A 19,816-nucleotide genomic window follows, 5' to 3' on the forward strand; every position below is an offset into this window, starting at 1 on the left:
AATTCCCCTAATTACTGGGCCAGTTGGTCTGTGTCAGAAGTTTCCATAGCGCCTGGGTAGGAGGTTATTGGTGGGCTTCGCGTTCTGTAACGCTCACCTGATTCCCACAGAGGCGCTGATCCCGGCTGGGCTGCTATCGTTTCTTCAATTGAGAAGCGTAGAGCTCGGATGACTCTCAGGACTGGGCTTCCTCTTATCGAATGTCTGACTTGTAGGGTAAGTTTTCTGCAGGTGGAAGAAAAAGGGTTAATCACCGTTTGATGGGATTCCTTCTCCCACCAATCGCCAGTTTCTCCCACAGCCTAGCTTTCTACTTGTCTCGGCGAGCTCTCACCTTAGGCGTATAAATGCTGAGCTCTCCATCCTGCGTCTGGTGCAGGGGTGCGTGGATTCCAGTTACGTCACTGGATGAGTTCAGTGTTGAGGCTCAAGTCTTTTGCGGCCTTAGTTGTGGCACTGGTGCTGGGATGCCGAAGAGCGATGCCGCCGTTACTGCACGAGCGGATGCCTGTAAGTATACTGTAGTCTTTAGGCTTTAAAAGATGGGCACCTCAATAATGTCCCTTTTCCTCTGTTTCAGGCCTCGGGATGCTGTGGGCGTAGTTTTCCGTTGCCGCTGCACGTGCCGATGCACGTAAGTATAATGTTCGTTGGCCGCTTTTAATGGCACCTCTAAGAATGTCCTTTTTCTAGTTTTCAGGTGCCGGGATGCTGCAGGCTTTATATCCGTTGCCACTGCACGTGCCGATGCACGTAATTATAATGATCGTTGGCCGCTTTTAATGGCACCTCTAATAATGTCCTTTTTCTAGTTTTCAGGTGCCGGGATGCTGCGGTTGATGCGGCCGCTTCTGCGCGTGCAAAAACTGGTAAGTTAAGATGAATGCGACTGCCTTCACCCAAACCCCTTTTTAATTATGTCCTTTGCCTTTCAGGTGCAGAGAAGCTCCCGAAGAGAAGGCCGCGGTTAGCTCCGTTGCAATCACGGATGGATCAGGTAAGCGGGCGGGGCTGCGAGCGAGTTGCACTTTTCTAACCTTATGTTTATTCTTTGCAGGTTTTGCCGGTGACTGGATTCCGGGATCTGGTGAGTATTGTTCTGTGTCTTTCTTCATCCACAGGTTGCTGCGCGGAAGCTGAAGATGACTCTGGACCTGGAATGCAGGAGCCGACTCGGTGAGCGCCCTGCTGCTGCTGCAGAATAACGCGAAGCACGTGTTTTCCATCGGGCGTGGTTTAAATAGCAGAGAAGTGCTTCCAGTGTGTGTTCTTCCACCGGTTCCACCCAGGTAAGAAAAGAGTTCCTGAATGGAGGAAATAGTTCCTCCCAGCCCTGATGGCTGGGGACTTCAACCAGACTGGATTGTTCTGGGTAAATATGCAGCATGGTCTGCCTCAGGTAAGTCCACCCAAGCATTATTACACTGTTTATCAATATGAGCCCGGCGCCTATGGCGCCGGGACTGAAACCCTTCATGAGCCTGGCGCCAAAGGCGCCAGGACACGGTCCAAAGGGCCCCTGTAGGGGTCTGCTGGGTCCGGAGTAGTGGAAGACGGGTCTGCTTCCGAGGGCGCTGGGCCAGTCCTGGCCCCTCGGGAGTAGCGCCGATGACACGCACGTGCTTTTGGTACGTTCCCATAAATGGAAAACAACCGCCACACCCACCACTCCCGGCGAGTGCTCCTAGTGCCAAGTTCCTCCACTTCATTCTCTTCCTCCTCTTATTCCTCGCTCTCTACATCCTCACCCATATATCTCTCTGCAGGCCCTTGGGGAGGGGGTAGTGGTGGCGCGTTTGGGGGTGGTGCAGAGGCTAATGAACCAACAGCAGCCATGGAAGCCATACCGATTAGTTTCCTTTTGGTCACTACAGCAGTAAAGGCAGTACACCTCAATCTGCTATAGCTAGAAGGACAATGAAGATGCGCTCAGGGGTGTGGCCATTTGTAGGGGTGGTGGGGTGTGCCTCGTGACCGTCTTCATCACTGCAAAGCGGTACACAAATGTTACACACCAAGTCATCAGGTCAGCTATTGTCTGGGATATGTGAAATTATATTTTTACACTCTACAATACTTTCCCTTGTGTCTACAAGTTCTTTTGGACTGTTGCGGAAAGCACACAAACTGCGCAAATTAGTCCACACGCTCAGCGTGGGTGCGGTCACGTGATGACGTCCTGAACCCATCCGCGCCAGAAATGGGAGTCCGCTGGACAGCAAATGCAGAGTACCAAACGTGCGCATGCGCGCAAGTGTCCGGGCATTGTTTGGGTTCTCAAACTAATTCAAAGTGCGACACAAGTGAGACAGACAGTTAAGGACACGCGCGATGTTCGCTATACTTACGGTTGTACTGCGCATGTGCATACATGATATGTTCACTGTACGGACAGTTCCAGTGTCCTTAGGACAACTCCATTTTGTTTGCCTACGAACTTGCCGGCCACCACGCCTGTTCTACGGACGGCACTATTTTGCCTGTGCCCGATACGGACAGGTATACTGTCCTTCACACACTCCCATTTTGCTTATTTACAGCCATCCCGGACATTTGGTGTGTTCTACGAACATGTTTCATCTCGTTTACAAGACGTACGGCGAGGTATAATGTCTTTAGGATGCCCCTTACGGTTTGTGTACGTACAACTTCAACAGATGGTGCGGTCAAACATCAAGTCCATCTTACTTGACATTAGTAAGGGTAGGTGTACTGCCTTTACAGCACCCACATTCCATACCTTACGGATAGGTCGAACAGGCGCGCTGTTCACGAACATTTTACGTCTTTTTACTAAACTCTTTCACTACAACTACTGTACAAAAACATTCCAAACACACACAGACACACACACACACATTTCACTCCAAAGAAATAGCGGGGAAAGTGGACACTGACACAAATATGGGGGAATTGGGATTCAACACAGGCTAGTTATGAGAAGATTTGTGAGGGGAAGAAGGGATGGATATTTCATCAAAACGTCTATTTTCCTCTTGAAGGTTTGGGGAAGGTTCACTACGGAATGGAGAAGCGGGACAGGTACAGGTGGGGCAATGGTAACAAACTTTTCCTCTCACACAGTCCTCCACAAACTCCCGTAAACTTTTAAAATTCTCGTTCAATATGTCCATTTTCTGCTCAATCCTTTTTATCCTATCTTCTTCTGTCTCGTTTGTTGCCCTTTCTTCTTATCTTTCCTGGTCTGCTAAAAAAATATACATATGTTAAATGCCTATAAAATATTGGTCATTAGTTTGCATATGCAGAGCAATGTGTACCATTATTGTTGCTGTCTTCAGCCATTTCCCTATGCGGAAAAAACTCCTCCAGCCACCCCAAAGCACTAGCCATATCTGAGTCAAAACAACAGAAAGGAATTATTATTTCTGCACCACATACCAAAAAGAAACACACACATACAAAAAAAATGACCTCCACTCACTCTTTGATGTAATCTCCCTTCTTCCTACTGCGTCCGTCCACTGCCGTTCCAGGCTGCCGAGTTTCTGTGAAGTGATTACGATGGAGGCATCCTTTTTTTTTTTTTTTTTTTAATGGTACCATCCATTTCATTCTACATGCTTATCAAATAGGTCCTTTTCTTTTCACATCTTCAGGTTTCCATATTTACTTATTACTACTTATAATATCTTTATGTCCTTTTTCTACGTTGTACACTTTTTGTGTAAGACAATAGTACATTTTCAGATACCCCCCGCCTCTTTGGGTTATGTTGATCCTGTCCGCCCCCGTCCGCAAACAGGCGCTCAGTCTGTCCCTTTCTATTATCAATAGGGAGGGGGTTCTGTATGTTCTATGTTAAATGTATATCAAGTACGTAGATTATACTACATAGCTAATAAAATCACATCATCACAGTGTATATTCCACACAACACCTTCATTGACACACTGTCATGATTAAGTTCCCCTTCCAAAAACCTGTACAATTCACTACAAAAAAAACTTTGTTAAGGGGACATTATGGTTAAGTTACCCTCCCAAAAACCTGTAAAATTCACTACAAAAAAAACTTTGTTGAGGGGACGTTATGGTTAAATTGCCCTCCCAAAAACCTGTACAATTCACTACAAAAAAAACTTTGTTGAGGGGACTTTATGGTTAAGTTGCCCTACCAAAAACCTGTAAAATTCACTACAAAAAAAACTTTGTTGAGGGGACGTTATGGTTAAATTGCCCTCCCAAAAACCAGTACAATTCACTACAAAAAAAACTTTGTTGAGGGGACGTTATGGTTAAGTTGCCCTACCAAAAACCTGTGCAGTTCACTAAAAACCCTTGAAATTCTTTCTCCCAACATAATAGAAAGCACTCCTTGTAGGTAGGGAATTTTCATCAACATTCTTTTCACATGTAATGTCATCAGTGATGTCATCAATGATGGTTGTGATGTCATCTTTGATGTCCTGGGTGTTAGTCTTAGCAATGCGCGTAGATGGTGCGAGTTATGGTTGCTTAGCTTACCATAATGGGGGAATGAGCAGTGTTTTTTGGTTTCGCTTTGAAGTATAACATTCCTTTAAACTTTTTTTTACTGAATGTACATATATATATATGGCAGGGAACGAAAACAAAGGGATTAAACATGTGATGTCGTCAGTGACATTTGAGATGACATCTTTCATGGTCTGGGTGTTAGTGTTAGCAGTGCACAGGGGCGGTGGCAGGTTTGGGGGCTTAGGTTACCATAACTGTCGAATTTCAGGGGTTTTTCGGTTTTAATTTGAACCATAAAAGGGGAGGTTGAAATTTTTTTTTTAGTGAACTGCACAGGTTTTTGGTAGGGCAACTTAACCATAACGTTCCCTCAACAAAGTTTTTTTTGTAATGTGTATATATATATTTATAGGAACGGAAAGAAGCTACGTTTTTATGTTTGGGTGTATGTGTAGTGTGAGGAGTGTGAGGGGTGGGGTGCGAAAGGGCGATTCGGGCAGTGAACCCTCCCCCTGAGTACAAGTGATTCCCACCAAAGCGGGAGGGGATGGACGGGGAGTTTCGGGAGTAAATCCCCCAAAATGTTCATTTTCCCACCCATCGAAGGATGCACTAAATCCACCTAATAAACGCTGTCTTTTTGGTATGCGGTCTTCATCAGATGGAGTTTGGATATAGCTTAGGTTTCTTCAGGATTACCGTTTTGCCGATGGAGGATATGGATTTGAGACTTTTAACACTACGCTCTGTAAGGAGCCGTTTCTGAGAGTGCTCTCCTGCGCTGCGATCCTGGTTTTCTACCAAAAGTGACTTTGAAGTTCCACAGGTCTCAGGACATTATGCTTCAGGCGTTCCGTCCGACCCCATCTTTGTCGGTCGGAGCAGAGATGGCATACCTTGGATCAGTGGCAGATTTAAGGCAAAGGGCCATGTGGGCAAAACTGACAGAGTGCCCCAAGTGGGCAGGTCATGGAGGCACCCTCTGCCCAGGGCCCCATGAGCGCCACCGCTGCCCCCCCCTCAAGTGCAGCCACACATGCTGCACACTGGCGCCGACCCTATTCCAGCTGTTAAAGTACAATCTGATGAGTGTGGGAAGGTAAGGGGCGGGACAAGGCACAGAGGCCCGCTCGCCATTTTTCTGCCTGGCGACTGTTAACTCCACCTCTGCCTTGGATGTCCACAAGGCACTTCTTGAGTATATTGCATGGACTGCTGGTGTTTGGAAAGTGGACAATTTGTTACTTATGGGGCCTCGAGGGTGGGAAAGAAAGGTTGGTAGTTTCCATCAGTTGTTGGAGTCAAAAACTAGTTTGCATGGCCTATGAAGTGGCAGCGGGATTGCTGTCTCAATGGATCCACTAGCGGTGAACCAGAGGCATGGTGGCGTCTTGGGCGGGTGCGTGAAGAGTCTTCCTGCAGGACATTTGTAGGGAGGCCACCTGGGCCGGCCGAACACATTTGACATAACCAGTTGAATGTGGCAAGTCCAGAGGTTTGTGAATTTGGTTCTGGCACACACTATACCTGTCTACATTTGCTAAAGAAAATCCCAGAGGATGATGTCATCGGACGCCCGCACCCTTTTTCCCCCGAGACTCCGCCAACCTGCACACTCCCACATTTTTTTTTAAACAAAATACAACATCAAATGACGCCAAACAGAGCGAGATTTACACTCGATCTGCCCATATCGTGATGTGATCGGTCTGCTGTTTTTTGTAGCTAATCACATCGAGTTGTGTGGGCAGATTTACTGGAAGGGCTGCAAATCCTGGAGACTCCATGCTCTAAAACCCACAGACTAGGCAGGTAAGGCACACACTGGAGGATATGTGACCAGTAATCCTTCAATACAGTTGGTGATGGGGGTGTTACAGCACTAGGGTGGCCAACTGTCCCGGATTTCCCGGGATTGTCCCACAATTAGGGACTCGGTCCCGCAGTTTGCAGAGTGGCTTATGTCGGGACAACCAGCCTCCAGCACAGCCACTCTGCAAACTGAAGTGGCCACTTTACACAGCATGGCGCTGCCGCCTGCTACTTCCTTTCTCCAGGCGGCTCTACAGCCCTGGTTCTTTTTGAGCCTACAAGTCGAGCTGTAGCTCTGACACCTGGCTTAATTCAAATAATGCTTTGTTCCTGAGGTCGTGATGGTCATGTTTGCAGTTAAAAAACGTGACCATCACCTCCCAAGGACAAACCATTTGTATTTCAATTAAGCCAGGAATTAAGAGCCATTAAAAACATGTAAATTAAAAAAGGGCCGGGCCAAAGTTGAAGGACGTTGTGACGTCATCGCCGCCTTGTGGGCACGTGTCCCCGAAAGACTATCAAAGAGTTGGCAACCCTATACAGCACACGTGTGTCCGTTTTGGTATTCCTCATCAGTACTGCGATGAGGAAAAGGAACGTGGTGCTTATGCCTAGATTATTGAGCATGAATAAATGCCCAGGAGGGGGCCCGGCCAGTCCACGTGCCGTCGAGAAACCGGCGTTTGGTTTTCTTCACAGTGAAGAAGCCCGAATGTACGGTGTACATTTCTTGGAAAACGCAGACAACAACTACACAAGTGACCTCCAAATATTATAATAGACTCTTTGGGTAGAAAAAAGTCCAAACTCGCTAACAATACATGGATTTTCCAACACTTGTCATTGGTTCGTGTGGAAATCTTTTCAGCTCCAAGATGGCCGCCCAAATACTATTCACGTAAAAGTCGCACTATTCGCGGACGGTCAAAGCAAATGACATTCGCAAAATCCCTGTGTGCTGTTGAAACTAAACTAGGTGTCCATTTGTAGTGAAAACTAGGTGCCCATTTGAACTGCTTGTATATATGCCGTTGCTTATTTTCGGGTGATTTTTTAAATTGTCGAAGATTTTTTAATTACTCATTTATTTGACAAATAATAAAAAAAATAATATTAACTACGAAAGTGTAGGCATATTAAGTACGATATAATAATAATGGCAAGATTCATAAACATGCTTTGTAGGAAAACACTTACAGAATAATACATTTCCCACTGTAAGCACGCCATAAGCGATTATGTCAACGATCGAAGAAGCAGGCAATGGACTAATGCTGTGACCCGGAAGTGTTGTTGCTTTCCATAGCCGCTTTCTTTTCCGCTTTCCTTAGTTTGCAGTGGCGGCGTGCTCCAGAGTGGCTAGACCAGCGGCTGCAATATGAGTGTCCCGGCTTTTATTGATGTGACAGAGGAGGACCAGGTGAGGGTATCGCCTGAGAATGACTGGTGATTCTCAGGATGAAGGCTCGCGATTATTGCCTTCCCATCTGCAACCATGTCTATAGGATCTGGTAGTTCGTTCGCCACTGTTTAATGGTTAGCTCTAGCAGAGGAGCTACGCCACTGTTGCCCCTTAATGGTTAGGTCTAGCAGAGGAGCTACGCCACTGTTTCTATCCTGCCCCTTAATGGTTAGCTCTAGCAGAAGAGATGTATTGTGCAGATCCCTGTTATGGCACGATATGCAGACTTTTCAGCATGTGGGATAGTTCCGTATCCTTTTTAATTCGGTTATTCGTTATTTATAGTCCTTGTGTTTCTAATTATTCGTATATATGCATGTCAATTATTAACTTAATATATAGTCTTCAGATTATGTATCATGTACAACTTATTTTGTCGCTCATGATTTTCTTTATACCATGTTACATGATGTAAACAAAATGCATGACATGAGCTATATCAATAAAAAAAAAAATGGTAAAAAAAAAACATTTTTGGTGTGTGGGAGTCCACGGATTTGACATGTAGTTTTAGCCCAAAAGTTATTGTGTTCACACACAAAAATATATATATCCATGAGCAGGATGCTTAGCAATATTGGCCAGGAGCGGAAGCTCGTCATAGGTGGTTATTGCCCACAGTAGCAGCATAGTTGGAGCGCTCCAAAGTCTCTCACCTTACTGTCCCCAGTTGGATGTAACAGTCACCCTAATCTTTCTGGAGTATTCCAGAGGCAGAATCCCAGTGGGATAGAAGGGGGGGGGGCAGTGGCGTCTCCAGGAATCAAATTTAGGGGGGGGCACAGAGGGGGCCACAGACAAAAGTAGGGGGGGCTGCCTATAAAGGCCAATGTATATGCTTTTGACAAACTGACGCAGGCGAAGTAGTCCAAAGTGGCCCGGGGCAAAATTGTAATACTTTTGAAGCCAGGGCATCAACTATAAGCCATATGCCATGAATCGTAGGTCAGTAGAAATGACACTAGTTTTAATATTGGCTGAGGAGTACATGCAGTGCACAGCATTGGGTTCCGATGTTCCAGAATATAAAAACATGTCTGGTAAGTCACCATGTACAATGTGTAGCCTTGCAGCAGATGCATCATATACAAAGTAGAGTGTAAAATCCCCTACAATAGTGCCTCCATAGAGCTGCGAAGTACCCAATGTGTAAGCTTTAGTATCGCTGCTGAAAGTACTTGAAAGTACTGCTCCTGAGCACATACAATGCAGAACTGGCCTAATTTAGAAGACTAGATTTTTTTATTTTTTATAAATCATTTTATTGTCAAATGTTTTTCCTACCTCGATTGCAACATGTAACTTAACATGAAAGCCAAAAATCTTAAAGCTAGGGCTGAAAATGAACATGCCTGTTTGTGGTCTCAAATTGCAGAAAACTGTTTACATAAAGATTCAAATGTGAATTTCTGTGGAAAGATGCAAACCTGTCGATTACAATGTCCATGCTTATTTGGCCAGCAAGCCTGGACTCAATTGCCAGTGTGGCAATATCTGACAGTCTTTCCTCTGTCATTGTTGTGCGCAGATACGACTTTATTATCTTGAGCACAGAAAAGCTTCTTTCACATGAAGCGCTATCACTGGGAAAATGCAAGCAATTTTACACAGTCGGTACAGTTCAAAGAATGGAACAGAATAAGGCTCCAGAAAGTTTGTGAACTCCAGATTTGTGTTCACCTTAATGGCATCAGATGCTTTCTTCCTTGCTAGGGTTACCAGTGCCTGCTTTAGTTCTGTTTGCAAGTTATCCAGATCACAGGAGTAGAATGTGGCCATTTGTGAGAATTTCTGCAAACTGAGAAAAGAATTCGATCTGGGATTTAGTGCCTGTATACCTAAGAATCTTTTGAAAAGCGTGATTTTAGTTCTGAGATTATCCGGTCAAGAAATACATACACAAAATGTTTAGTGAAATTCTATTTTGTGCGCAGTCTTGGTCGCTGTCCCACAGTCTCCATTATGGCACTATTTCTTAAGTGGAAAGGCAGTCGACAATCACGCTTTTTGCGAGGTGGTTCAGTCTCATCATTTGTAGATGCTGCTATGCCACACTTAAAGCTCAGCTGGACTGCTTCGTCCCAGAGATTTTTTTTATAGTTGCACCCATGTCTTGATTACGCACTTCCTCAAGTTCTTCTATGACTGTGCTTACAAGAACAACAGCTGAGGCCAAATCAAGATCTGCTTGCTGTAACATATATGATAGTGTCTCAGTCCTTTGTAATATATTTTCAAAAAGCACAAGTGTTAGAATGAAACTGAAGTCAATGAACTGCCGAATGGCATTTGCTTCTATTGCTCTTTCTGTATGTCTCCCTTCTGCCACTAGTGTGAGGGTTTCCAGAAGAGGCTAAAGTGTATGGAGGGCAGCTTTACAGGCAGAATATTGGCATGTCCACCTTGTATCACTTAAGTGTTTTAACTGTATGACCTGTTTTGACATTTCTGTTTGAACACTTACAAAAACAGGGTGAACAACAGATGTACTGCAAAACACATAAAGCTTCTCCAATTTCACAAAAAATTCAGTTGCTACATATACGTTTTTAACCATATCAACAATGACTAAATGAAGCCGGTGATTCATACAATGAACATAAAGTGAAGAGGGCACCTCTTTTTGAACCTGTGCTTGCACACCATTAAGTCGACCACTCATCACTGAGGCTCCCTCATACCCTTGCCCAACACATTCATTTTTATCAGTGCCCAATGATGAGGGACATAGCATGATTCTGCATCAAGGCTATCTGCTTTGTAGAATTTCAGGAATCTTTCATGGACAGAATTATTGTGGAAGTATTTCACAACAACAGACAGCTGTTCGGTTTTGCTGAGATCTTTAGTCTCGTCAGCAAGAATAGAAAATGAGCTTCCTTGAAGGCTTTTAGCAATGCCCTCTCTAACGAGAGCTGCCATCATTGACAGAAGTTCATTTTGAATCGGCGGATGTAAATAGTGTGCATTTTTGGGCCCATAGTTTCTTTTTTACAATGCCGTCTCTTTCAGCAAGTAAACACATTATTTCTCTCACGTTTCCGTGATTGATGTCACCAGAGTTGCAGCAATGCTCCCTTTTGGACAATTTAATTTTGCCAGTTAACAGTAATACTTGAGCAATTGTTTCAATGTAATGTCGATTTCCACCTCTCTGGTATATGCATCACTGAGACCTTTCATGATTGATGGATCATCTTTTATATTTCTTTGAAATCTTCCCATCTCACATAGCCTTCCTTATGGGAAGCAGACTTCTTATGCTGCAATATTCTTTTGCCGTTTTCCAATGCATTTTTTCAGTTGCTGAAGCCTACACTGATAAAAGTTTTAAATGTTTAAGTTCTCCATGAAGAGATTTGGATATAGAAAAAAATTGGCACAGAAAACAGTATGCTGCATCCTGGGACATGGAGTATTCTAGCCATGTGTATACCGGAAACCAGTGTGAACAGAATGATCTAAGGCATGATCCAGTTTTGTTTAAGGATATGTTTTTAAGACAGGCTGTCGAGGGCCTTCACTAGCACACTGGCTGATATCATTGGGACCTGGTGGTGCCCTTCCCTTGACAGCATCAACGGCCATTACTTCTCTCTGAGGTCGATGACGAGGGTTCAACACCTTCCGTGGAAGCCTGAGCACTCGTAGGGTTACTATATTCCACATCATGTCTTTGAAACACTTGATCCTCTTCCACGGAAGAGTCATTCAGCTGCCTCTTGCCTTGTTGCCGCTCCTTTACAGTATTATCTGTTTGATGCTTCACTGTCGTACGGGAATAATAGGACCGGATATCCATTTTTGGGGTTGTTGTCTCACTAAAGAGATGTTTTATTTGTTCAAGGTAGCCAGCATATGTGTCTCACTCACCGGTAATCACGTTTTAAAGCACGGATGATAAAAAGCCTCCCATGCTGCTTTTTTTGCCTCCCTCCTTGAAATGTATAGCTCTAGGAGGTTGAACAATCAATGGTAAGGAAAAAAATGTTGGAATTGGGCAATTAATTCTAAAATGTTCTGCTTACTTTACTCAGACATGTGTGAAATTATCTATTATATGATATGGCATTTATAACGCACCTATACACAAGTGTTTCAGTAGCGACGAGGCAAGGGAGGGGGAACAAAGGGGTAATAATAGGTAAAAAGTGCGGCCTGCTAGTGGCAAGTGCAGGGGTAAGTGCAGACATCAGGTGTCGAGCTGGTGGGGACTGTAGGGATACAGAAACAGCCCCCAAGTGCAAGTGTTGCCTAGGAGGCAGTGCAGGTGTGCTGCTGGCGGGGGAGCGGACCTGGGCCCAAGATCAGAGGGTAGCCAGGTGACCGGTGTAGTTTCAGTCAGGAGTTCAGCAGGGGAGAGGAGAGGCAGCAGAAGCAAAGAGTAAGGTCTTGAGGTGCTAACAGAACCGGAGATGGTTCTCCTCAAGTTTCAGGGGGGCAGGGAGGCTTTTCCAGAGGGAGGCCCCAGCTGAAGAAAGAGGTCTACTACCAACTCGGTGCTTGGAGAAGCGACTGACCCTGAGGTAGTTGGAGGCGGATGAGCAAAGAGCTCGAGAAGGAAGATATTTAGGAAGAGAGAGTTGAAGGTTTTGAGGCCCCAGGCCGCAGAATGCTTTGTGGACAAGGCAGAGGGTTTTGAACTTAATCCTCACAGCCACTGGGAGCCAGTGCAGAGATTCTGGCAGCTCTGAAGCCAGACTGATGGTGATGGAGACAACCAACAGATTTAGTGTGAAGGTTAAGCTGGGAGGTAGCCAGCTTTTCCAAGTTTTCCCAGGAAAGGAGTGATAGAGATTGTCCGGTAGTTAGCAGGGCAGGAAGGGCCAGCTGAGGGTTTCTTTAGAAGAGGGTGCGCAAGGGAGTGTTTCAGAGGGGATGGGAATGCTGCCTAAATCACTTAACAGATCTCTAGACCTATGTAGCACGCGTGGTTAGTCTGATAGGTTACTTCTGCAAGCGAGTAGAGGGGTTAGCTGGGTGCTTCCACTACTCACTGGCTACAGGGACCTAGCCCTGTGGGGTTCAGGAGTACTCAGACCTACTGACATGCTAACCCAGTGAATGCAAAGTGGAGAGGTTAGCTGGGTGCTTCCACTACTCACTGGTTACAGGGACTTAGCCCTGTGGGCATGCAGTGGGGTTCAGGAGTACTCTGTCCTACTGACGTGCTACCCTAGTGAACGCAGAGTGGAGAGGTTAGCTGGGTGCTTCCAATACTCACTGGCTACAGGGACTTCGCCTTGTGGGCATGCAGTGTGTAAGATAGGGTGTACACCCACAGCCAACATGCATAGGGCGCAGTTCGGGGACCTCTGTGCCACCAACTGGCATCTCTCGCTTATCTGATCACCTTGTGGTAATGTACATTATGGGCAAATAAGTGTCACAAAAACATTTTGCCTAGCCCACCGAGGGCGGGGCCTTCCTGCACATTTCCCATCCTGTGGAAGCTTTTTAAAAGAAAATCCACTCAACTTCTTACGGCAAAAGCTCACTTTCAAACCCAATTAAACAGCCCACAAAAATATCCTGCATTACTTTGAAAACAATATTAATTGAGGATGACCTTTTTGTATAGCACAAACCACTGACCTATAAATAATGATTGCCATTGTAAGTGGCAGCGATGGCATCACTCTTGCAAGGATGGCAGACTGAGTCAGCACTGCAGGCATGCATGCCCGTGAAGCAACCTTCGGATAAACAGCTTTGCACGAAGCAGCCTGCTGCATGATACCGTGACACTCCCGTGAAAGCAGCGACGCCATACACGGCAGGTGATAACGGAGTGGGTGCAGTGCCCACCTCCACCAACCATTTCCCTCCAGGCATTGCTCCCAGGTCTCCCTGAAGTGGGAACAGTCTCCCGGACACCAACCACAGTGGTGGCTGAGACAGCAGTCCCAAGGCTCCACATAAATCGCCTCAGGGTGATTGAATGAGCCCCAAAGCTCTGACACGGGAATGTCACCCCCAAAAGATAGAGAAGATCGCAAAATGAAACGGGGCCCGGTTAAAGTGCGCCCCAACAACCAAAAAAAGCTGCCTATGCAAAACATAGTGAATGAATAAATGCATGAATGACTCGGGTACCGACTCGTTGCCACTGTGTGCCCAAAGTGCGGTCTGGAAAAGAGACTCCCGGAGCAGAAGGAGGTTGCAAAATAGCTTGGTGTGTTCATGTGCCTGCTGCAGGGATCTGGATGTAACGCTCAGCCTTTCATCCTTTGCCGAATTGCGCGTTATTATTTATCATTGGACTATCGGGTGCCTTAATAGTATAGCAAACATTGTGAATCATTACTGTGCGCACACCAACAGCAGCGCAGGACCGTTTGTTAACTGCACAATCAATGCACACTTTGCAAAAGTATATCTAGGCCTTGCGCTGGGATTAAATACGTTATACATGGCTACACAACAAACAGTTCCAGTCCTTACCTTTTGATGCTGAACAGGACAGGGCAGGCGGGAGTAAGGCTGCAGGCTGGATCCTCGATCCTCTGGGGACTGACGGTCTGTGTGAAGAGAAGCTAGATCCCTCAAGGCTGGCAGGCAAAATGCAAGTAGCGACGTGCTGGCTGCTGTCAGTGCTGTGCTGACATTGGGGCATTTTAAGCGCTTTTTATAATGGCATAGTGGCGCCTGTCAGAGAGTGGGAACTCTTATGTGACGAGGACACTTATTCACCTGCAGAGAGGCAAAGCTGCCTACAATGCATGCACACTCCCCACGGCACCTCCCCTCCCATCAGAATGCAGGCACCAAACCATTGAGTGGCTAATGGCCCACCATTAGCAGTTTCCTGCGCCCCATTCTGATGGGAGGGGATGGTCTTAGCTGCAGGGGGAACTTAACTGTTTTTACATAAGCGGACAAAACCCTCGGAAAAATCAGCAAGGTGCAGGACTCGGTGCGCAGCCCAACTGAGAGCTGAGGTGGGCCCCCTGCACATGATTTCAGAGGGGGCACTGGCCCCCCAGCACCCCTCCCCCTAGCGACGCCACTGGAGGGGGGGTACTAGAGGTTTCAGGTGGTGCCTGGCTCATGGAACTACAAAAAACGTATGCGGCTATGTCCCCGTAGTCTGTAAGCCATTTGTGGACTGGGGCATCAACCATCTTCAAGAAATCTGAGAGCCTGCTCTGCAGTTTAGTGGCCCTGTGAGGAGATAACGACCCCATTCCTCTCTCCCTGTCATTTATTTTATTTAATTGTTTTTTTTATAACATGCCTAATGCCGTACCCGAGTTTGGTTTCTAAGCGGAGATCTGGGATTCGAACTTCTGTTGCTCTGTGTGGTCTTGCTTCCAAGACCGGCACGTTGCCTCTGTGCTATCCTCCGTTACTGGTGGGCCCTCCAATAAACTCTTACTTCCTGGATGGGAACTGAAGGGACTTGTGCAGATTCAGTTCCCAGCTGAATTTCTCCTGCAGGGAGAGGACATTAATCTGCTTCCTGTATGCAAGGGACGAAGAAATGAAGAGGTGGCATGGATTAGTTAATTGTCCAGGTAAGGTTGGAGACAGATGCCCTGGACATATAACATCTCTTCAATTGCAGCTAGAACCGTTGGGAATACCCTTGGCCCAAGTAGAGACCAAAGGATAAAACCTGGAACTGAAAAAAATGATCTGCCCCTTGTGACAAATCAACTTCCGGGGCACCAGTGGTTCAGGGATGAATATCAGTTTCTAAACCATCAATCGGCTCCATACCTCTAGTACACCAGAAGGGATCTGAACAGATTGTAAAACAAGTCAATTATAAACCTATGTGTCCAATTTAGGTAAGGTAGACGGAACAGCAGTCTTATCTCTGCAAGGTCGTGGATCTTTGGTTAGTTGCAACATAGCAAAAATACAATTTTTACCCAATGATACAAGGAACTGTCCATTCAAGGTGATATAAAAATATCTGCTTTATTATTATTACAACAGACAGTTCTAGCACACTACAAAATACAACCCACACTGTAAAGGAACACGAGGACAAACAGTTTCATAAAGGAAAGGGATGCACTCTGGATACTGACAGGAGGGTAGTCAGTAAAGTCAGTAAAGCAATTCAAGGTTATTTAGTTTCAGCACCAAGGGAGCAAGGGGTAGTAAATGTCACTAGGGGCCTTCGGAGAAGGACCAGCGGGACAGAACCACAAAGTACCTGGTGCTTGAGATGTTCTTGATGCTCAACCGCATCGTGAGTTCCAGGACGCTTTGCAGTTCCTGCAACAGAGTTCAAGGCGGGAGACAGTTGCGGGTATCGGGCGGCAGGCAGTTCGGCAAGTGAGGCTGGACCGATGGCTGCAGGCTGGCCTACACGGCGGCTCGGGGTCAAGAATCGTGTCTGTGCTGGTTGGCGGATCTGGAACGCTGGTCGAGGTGCCTCAGACGGCTTTAGTGATTGCAGCGTGACAGTCGGTGGTGCAGTCGGTCGCGGTTCGAGGGCTTGACTGTGTTGAAAATGTCCTTTAAAAAGATGGACGCTGGTTGATACTTGTGTGGCACTCCTAGCTTCGCAGGGCTTGTGGCGTCCTTTCAAGGTGGAAGGCCCAAAGATGAGGAGAGTGTTTGCAGGCAGCGGCCTTGTCCTTTGTTGAGAGACTCTCTTGCACTTCCCACCTAGGAAGTTTGCTGGCAGAACCTAGCAGGGCACGCTATGTGCTGGCTGGGTACTGGTTCTGGAGCTGCTGGACTGGTCCTCTGAATCCGGTATCTCCCTCTGTTCAATGGGAGATGTTTAGGGGAGGGATCTTACTTCCCTCTTGGAAATCCTGGCCTTCCTTCATTGGTGGAAGCTGTATGGTAGACTGTAACTTCAGCCAGTGTCCAATGCTGAGGAGTTCTTTCCTGCTTCTGGTGAAGCCTTCAGATCTCCTGAGGGGCTCAGCCCTCTTTTTTTAAAGCCAAATGGACCGCAGTGATTAGTGCAGTCTAAGCCTACCTTAAGGAACCAATCTGGGGTCCCCACCAACCATCTTCTATTAATAGTGAGGTCAGGACCAGAGTGCTTTGCAACAGGAAAGGTAAGAGGTGGCATGTACTGCTAAATCACACCCATCTTCCTGTCTGTTGTAGATCAAAGTGTCACTCTTGTTAACTGAGCACTCTGTCACATGTCCTTCATACAGAGGGGTGGGAGCTAGCTTCAAGGTGACACATTGCATATCAAAGAGGTGTTAGTTATTCTGCCCATTGTTAAGTTCTGTGACCAGGCCTATTTACAGGCCTGCTGCAATTCACTCTCATCAGTATGCATCGCCAACACACAGAATGTAGCCAATAGAACAGGGTGGTTCTATGGAAACTTTGATATTTAATTAGGCTGGCCATGGGAGGAGGAGGTGTTGCCCATCTCTGGATGTTTTCGTGCCCCCCTCGCTGTCACCTTTCAAAAGTGACAGGGAGGACTGTGCCTGTAGGCTATGTACCCCAGAGTACACTGGACTATGTGTGTGTTGTGTGGCGAGCATTAGAAAATGTGTGCGGATTAGCCCCACACATTTTCGGAGGATGATATCTCATCAATCCATTTCCTAAAAAAAAAAAAGTCCAGGCGAGCGCACACTCCCTGTGCAGATGGTCGAAACCATCACACCCCTTCAGCAAATCTGAGATTTTCTATGACCATAGACGATACGGTTACAAAGTCAGCATCCGTGAGGTCAATTGACCTCAAAGTCCCTTCTGGAAATCTGGATGGGGGGTCTCTTGGAGGTTTTCCACTTTCCGGGGGTCTCCCTGATGAAATCCTTGACACTCCTTTAGGTCTCTAATTAGCTGCCATTCACCCAAGGCCTTACTTTTCCATCCGCTCCCCACTCCAATCTAGGCATTTGGAAGGTTGCTCCCTTCTGAGCTAAATAACCCTATCCTTTGGGACCAGGCACTGTAGTAATTCACTGAGGTGTATACTTTGATAGGTTTATTGGAAGAGCCCCCGGGGCGTACATATTACTACCTGGCATCTTCACTCTCAATAGTTCTGGAATAGCTACATTCGTACATAGAACCATACGTAACTATTGGAACATAAAGAATACCTACAACATCCCCCTGCCTTATATTATGAAGAAGAATATAACCAATGATGAAAACAAAATGAAACATAATAAAACAAATAACAGAAGAACAGCACATTACTAATGTAAAAAGGATACATCTGTGTTCCTGAGTATACGAACGCTTCTCAATAATAAATCTAGTCATTGTTAAAGTTCTGGATCATCCTGCGGTTTCTCTTGGATAATACACCTCCTGAAACATCATTGCTACTTCCTGCTTCATTGACTCTTCTGTCAGAACTGCTGTCCTGTATTCTCCCATTTGTATGATCAGTAGGCACTGGAATATTTGACTCACTGGTACTTGGAATATGAGTCCTTGACTTACTGGTACTGTACTTGGTATATTGGAATCCCTTTCCACTCTTACAACATCATCGCATGACCACTTTTGTCCATCCTCCGACACAACTGATTTTCCAGAACAACTCTGTACTCTTTGTGGTGACCTGAACCTGGATTCTCCTTTAACGTTTTGTTGGGCTCTTTAACACAGACCCAGTCTCTACTTCTAATTATGTTCTCCTTCACTCCATTTCTCCAATCGTAATATTTCTTGTACTGTGCTTGTTTCTCTTTCACCCTTCTTATAACTTGTTTAATGTCAAAATGTCCGTTATTAGTGTCCATGAACATCATGCGGGTCTCAAACAGTTGGATGCTACTCTACCACGCATCATTGTAAAAGCCTCTACGTCTTTGGTGGAATGCAGAGTCGTTCTATATGTACAAAGGGCTTCCTTAAGAGTATCTCTCCATGGAAGTGAGTTGGCTACAGCCAGTTGGATTACTCTTTTTGCAAATTTGGTCATTCTTTCCACAAGACTGTTGGCCATGGGATGGTAGAGTGATGTAGTTATATGTTCAATTGCCCTATCATTTAAGAACAATTGAAATTCAAGTGAGGTAAACTGAGCTCCATTGTCTGAAACTATTTCTTTGGGATCTCCTTCACCATTAAAAATCTCCTAGAAGGTATGTGAAGACGCTTCAACCCATTGGAATAGTGGGACCAACTATTCTCGGCACCTTCATCACACTCTGCAATTTTCCCATTAATGGTGGCACTCGGTGCAAGGCCCTCTTGGCCTCCTTCCACTCCTCCAAGATCATCATTAATGTCTATTTAAATTGCATGTTCTTGGTCCAGGGCCCTCATCCCCATCTCCTTTTCGATGGGTGTTTCTCCCGTGTCTTCTCAACTTCCTTCCTTCTCCTGCTACTCCTCGCACCTCTCGGCTCCTCTGGCAACTTCCTCCTCCTCTCTGGCTACTATGCCACTTCCTGCTACAACCCCTGCCGACTCTCGGAGGGGGGGGGCACCTCCTCCGCTGGGTGTACCTCAATCATGTACCCCACCTGGGAAGTCTTTTAAATGTGGCCGCCTGCTCCACATTGCTACTCTTGCTCTGCTGTCAAACACTCCCCTGACATCTACCACCTCCTCGAAGAACTTGACCTGGATGTCCTTGCTCTCACTGAGACATGGTTCACAGCCAGCTCTGTCACAAGGTTTAACACTGTTCTCCCTGATGGCTACAAGAACCTCTCCGAACCCAGAACCAACTGACCTGGAGGTGGAGCAGCCCTGATCTTTCCGAAGTGGGTGCCTGCTTCTGTCATTCCTACGCAGGCCTACTACTCCTTTTGTATGCCTGGTCTGCAGGCTCTCTATCTCTCCTTGCCTCTCTCGGACTGTGGCCACCATCTACAGGCCACCTGGCTAGGTCTTCCTCTGAGTGGGCTGACCTCACCTCTTTGCGCCTTGCCTCCACCTCTCAACATCTCCTCCTTGATTGCCTCAACATCCTTCTGGATGCTTCTAATCCTCCCTCTGGGTCCTTCCGCAACCTTTGCAACACTTTTTCCATTCTCCCCTCTGGTCTGACACACTCTGCCGGTCGCACCCTGGATGTTCTTATCTCTTCAGACATCTCCTTCTTTAACCCTCTCACCACTCTTCTCTCTTGGACTGACCACTTTCTGTTCTCCTCTCACCTTAAACGCTCTGT

At 46.2% G+C, this 19,816-nt stretch overlaps 1 protein-coding gene across 2 annotated transcripts in view; it reads left to right on the forward strand.

Annotated features, from left to right (window-relative positions):
- The first annotated feature begins 7,517 nt into the window (after positions 1-7,517).
- Positions 7,518-19,816, forward strand: part of EIF3M (eukaryotic translation initiation factor 3 subunit M) — a 219,293-nt gene continuing 206,994 nt past the window's right edge. The window contains exon 1 of one of the 2 annotated variants that reach the window (XM_069623566.1): positions 7,518-7,695. In XM_069623566.1, the coding sequence (XP_069479667.1) occupies positions 7,654-7,695 (42 nt within the window). In that variant the 5' untranslated portion in view covers positions 7,518-7,653. The remainder of the gene's footprint in view (positions 7,696-19,816) is intronic. The other variant, XM_069623567.1, reaches the window with a different exon arrangement.

This window comes from Ambystoma mexicanum, chromosome 11 (genome assembly GCF_040938575.1).
Source record: "Ambystoma mexicanum isolate Mex_15411 chromosome 11, UKY_AmexF1_1, whole genome shotgun sequence".
Taxonomy (NCBI): domain Eukaryota; kingdom Metazoa; phylum Chordata; class Amphibia; order Caudata; family Ambystomatidae; genus Ambystoma; species Ambystoma mexicanum.